Source organism: Phycodurus eques, chromosome 14, assembly GCF_024500275.1.
Source record: "Phycodurus eques isolate BA_2022a chromosome 14, UOR_Pequ_1.1, whole genome shotgun sequence".
NCBI classification, from domain to species: Eukaryota; Metazoa; Chordata; class Actinopteri; order Syngnathiformes; family Syngnathidae; genus Phycodurus; species Phycodurus eques.
This window is the reverse complement of record NC_084538.1, coordinates 17846956-17851125: the sequence shown is the minus strand read 5'-3', so window position 1 is coordinate 17851125 and position 4170 is coordinate 17846956. Positions and strand designations below refer to the sequence as shown.

At 39.2% G+C, this 4170-nt stretch overlaps 1 protein-coding gene across 1 annotated transcript in view; it reads left to right on the top strand.

The window, feature by feature from the left end:
- The window catches only part of kcnk5a (potassium channel, subfamily K, member 5a), a 14073-nt gene extending 11523 nt beyond the window's left edge, over positions 1-2550 (top strand). Inside the window, exon 5 of the mRNA XM_061696360.1 lies at positions 1-2550. This exon is cut by the window's left edge and continues 45 nt beyond it. Within this exon, the coding sequence (XP_061552344.1) occupies positions 1-899 (899 nt within the window). The 3' untranslated portion in view covers positions 900-2550.
- Positions 2551-4170: the final 1620 nt, after the last annotated feature.

Genomic DNA, 4170 nt, shown 5'->3' with positions numbered 1-4170 from the left:
TGGAGGTTTGGATTTATCTAGGTCTGGCTTGGCTTTCTTTGTTCTTCAACTGGAAAGTGCGAATGGTGGTTGAGGCTCACAAAGCGCTAAAGAAAAGACGCAAGCTACGCAAACTTTCCCTCGATGAGCTGCGGCACTATAAAGAGTCTCACAAAGCTGCACTTCGTCTTCCGCCCACTCCCAACGATGTCAACATCTTCAGCTTCCTGTCCAAGAAGCAGGAAGGCTACAACGACTTGATCAAGCAGATTGGCACTAAAAGCGACCAGAGACTCAACGCCAGCAAAGGGAACGCCATCAACAAAACCAAAGACATGGCTCGGTCCAAGAGCTGCAATGATACTCCCATGTTTAATGGCCACACCATCCTTAGTTTAGACCGTTCACCACGACAAAAGAGAAGATATAGTTTTAGTGACCGTGTCACTGTTGCCTTTTCCAAGTCCAAAAATTACCTCCTGGGCTCTGACAATGGTTTGGTGCTAACAGAGGATCACGGTGATAGGGACGTTGAACTTGACCAGGACCAAATATATGAAAACCAGCTTGACAAAGATGTGGATCAGGAGAGCGGATGTCGGGGAGACTGTGGAAGAACTGGTCGAAGGACATGGGATTCTAAAGAATACCATTCTCTTACATTCCAAAATGCAAACATTACTTTCATTGATGAGGAAAACTTTCTTGGAAATAATCTGGAGGAGGATGATGATGATGATGATGATTCCAAAGCGAAACTATCTATAACTACATGTGATGAGAACATTGAAACGGTCTCCAAGGAGGAGCAGAGTTCTGAGTCAGATGGCTCTGTTTTTACCAGTGATGTTTCAGAACACAGCCACTCGTACGAGACTCTTGTGGAGGAATATGCAAAGGAAGACAATACGGAACCTTAGTTGCTGTGCAAACACTCAACACTGTCTCGGTAGGGAATGTTGATGCTTTTGATGTTTTTCTAATGTGAACTGAAAAGACATCCCATTGCACTGTTGGGTCTGGAAAAAAGGCTAAACTGCCAATCCAAATGAATGTGCTTTTCCTTCAACTAAAGGTTATTTTCTTCTAATGAATTAAAATCCCTATCATTTGGGATATAAACACATTTTTCAATCAATATTGACTCGAGACTTCATCAGCTCTAGTTGTCTTTTGTAGATGTGCAGTAAAGATTCATCAGGTATTGCTTATCTAAATCATGTACAAATTGACTGTGTTTTCTTGAGTACATCTGTTCTACACATATTCTCGTATTAAATTATGTATATGTTTAAACATATTTGCTTCCACATACGCCATATTGGTGCTTTAAAATTATTTAAAATGATGGGCATAGTAGTAGCCTGTAGCTACGGGGGGGAGTGTTGTCTCTTGCACAATACATCAAATGGCAAAGTCCATTTCAGTGCAGATGTTTTTTTGTTTGTTTTTGTTTTAACCTGAGCCAAACCCTTTCCATTCTTTCACTCTATCCTTGATGAATAGCTGTCTGAGATTTCTTTACATTTTATTTTGACTATACGGAATACACTTTGTCAAAGGTCCATCAATGAGTGACAGAGACCTACTGTAAACCAAAGGTAAACTTGTAAAGGGAAAAAAAAAACTTTGCGAGCCGAAGATTATTGCTGGTTTATCTCAATTCCCAACAGAAAGTGACCACCAAAAGTGATTATAAACAGACTCCTTGCAAATGTGTACAAAAAAAAAAATCACCTCAGAATATTGTCCAATTATGTTTTTGTTAAATACCTACTGCATTACTGTATTGTGCTGCATATGAATGAATTGACCCTTTGATGTGGCAAGCAGCACCCCCTTCACTGCATTGTATTTGTCAAGTAAATATTGTCTGAAAGCTCATCGGCAGCCGCAAACACCTCAGCTGAGGACATGGCCTTGCTACTTGTTTGCTTTTGGGGGCTCGCACTGACACAAATGACTGTAGTACAGCAAATGACAGCCAGCTAGGTTAAAACGCCACAAATCGATGCTCTCATGACGTGTGCGTGTGTCTGTATCTGTGTCAAAAAGTCCTGTCGGATACCTTTATCTGCTCACCTCCTGCATTTTGCACATGCACTTGAGCACGAAAACCTGTATAACTTCTCATGGGTAAATGCCAGCAATTGCAGTGTCACACAGGGCTGCTGTGAATTTTGAAGTCTGAGTCATTTTAAGTTACTAGATTTTAAATATTGGGTAATAGAAGAAGTTTTTGTGGCACATGGATAACCTAATTTATAGACTGCCTTAAATCCACTGCAAAGCAGATGGAAAAAGTACAATGCTGAAATTGTATAACGTTTCACACTGGGTGTTTTTATACAGTATATTTCTACTTTAGGCTCCCACCATTTTTTATATTTGGTCACATTTTCTGTACATTTCTGTCACTGTCATTATATGGTGGATACATTGGTGCGCCCGTTGTTAAGAAGTCCTGGTACTCTTCAAACATGTCCTAAGATTATTTACTTGTGACTGGTTAAACCCATTGTCCTGCATTTTCCTCTTAATGTTGCTCCATTGTGTAAAAACTCCACTGTTTATGTGTCAATTGACTTTTTTATGATTAAATTATTGTTTGTATTTGAATTCCAAACCAAACTGTATATTTCATGTAAAATAAACAAACATTGATTGAAACATTTCTTTTTAATGACTAATTCCTGTAAAACCTAGTTATGCAAACATTTTTGGTCTGGAAGAGTTCATGTCATTGCTAAGGATTGTTAAGCTAGTACAAAGAGTGCTTTTGACGTGGATTCCCTTCTGCAGGCAACTTGGCTCACAATGACTGACTGTGGTGTGCTTTTATCCTGACAGATTTATAATTCCCCTCTGTGTCGCCCTTTCATGCATACAGTACATAATTACTGTCAAGTAGAGCTGAATGTTGGTCCAACCACAGGGTGTCCTTTTTATTGACACAGATATCGCTGGCGTCAGGTAGAAACTTTCCAAAACCATCACTTTTCAGGAAACTGAAAAGAAAAAAAAAACAGCCATTAACATTGCATTATCAATATTATTGATTTGTGAAAATTATATGAAATTGACCAAATTTGGACATACTGTATGTGGTTTTGGCCCGACGCCAGCGATACGTGGACTGAAGAGGATGGGATAAAATCATAAAACAATGCAGTGACTGTATTCAGCAATGTATTAAGCCTTTTATGCATTAGCTCTGTAATAGTTTCTGTTCATTTGAATGTTGCTGATCTCATAACCATGGGGACAAATACTGGTAAAGTTTAGAGTATCCATCCATACATCACTTACCCTGTGTATGTGTGTGTGTATATATATATATATATATACATATATACACACACACACACACATATATATATATATATATATATATATATATATATATATATATATATATATATATATATATATATATATATATATATATATATATATATATATATATATGTGTGTGTGTGTGTATGTATGTGTGTGTATATATATATATATATATATACACACACGTGTGTGTGTGTGTGTGTGTGTGTGAGGTCACTGAGGTGGTTAAAAAGCTCCTCTGTGGCAAGGCCCCAAGGGTGGATGAGATTCGCCCGGAGTTCCTAAAGGCTCTGGATGTTGTGGGGCTGTTCTACTTGGTACGCATCTGCAACATCGCATGGACATCGAGGACAGTGCCTATGGATTGGCAGACTCTGGTGGTGGTCCCCCTTTTTAAGAAGGGGGGATTGGAGGGTGTGTCCTGTTGGGGGTTAGTATGAGGTACCGAACCCCCTTATATGGGCTGTTCGGTCCCTGTACGTCTAGTAGCAGAGTTTGGTCCGCATTGCCGGCAGTAAGTCTGATTCGTTTCCGGTGAAGGTTGGACTCCGCCAAGGCTGCCCTTTGTCACCGATTCTGTTTATAACTTTTATGGATAGAATTTCTAGGTACAGCCGAGACGTAGAGGGGGTAGGGTTGGGTGGTAAAAATGTAATTAATTTTGGAAAATAATACGCTGGAAGCGAATGTCTGCATTTACTTCCGGTTTAGTTCGAGTTTCGTTTAACATTAGAATCAAACTATGTTTTTCTCGTAAAGGCGCACCACGTCTCTTTTTATATGTGTCAAATTTAGGAAAAGTGACGACAAACCTTGATCAATCTCAGTAATTTAGAAGGCTGCGACATGAAT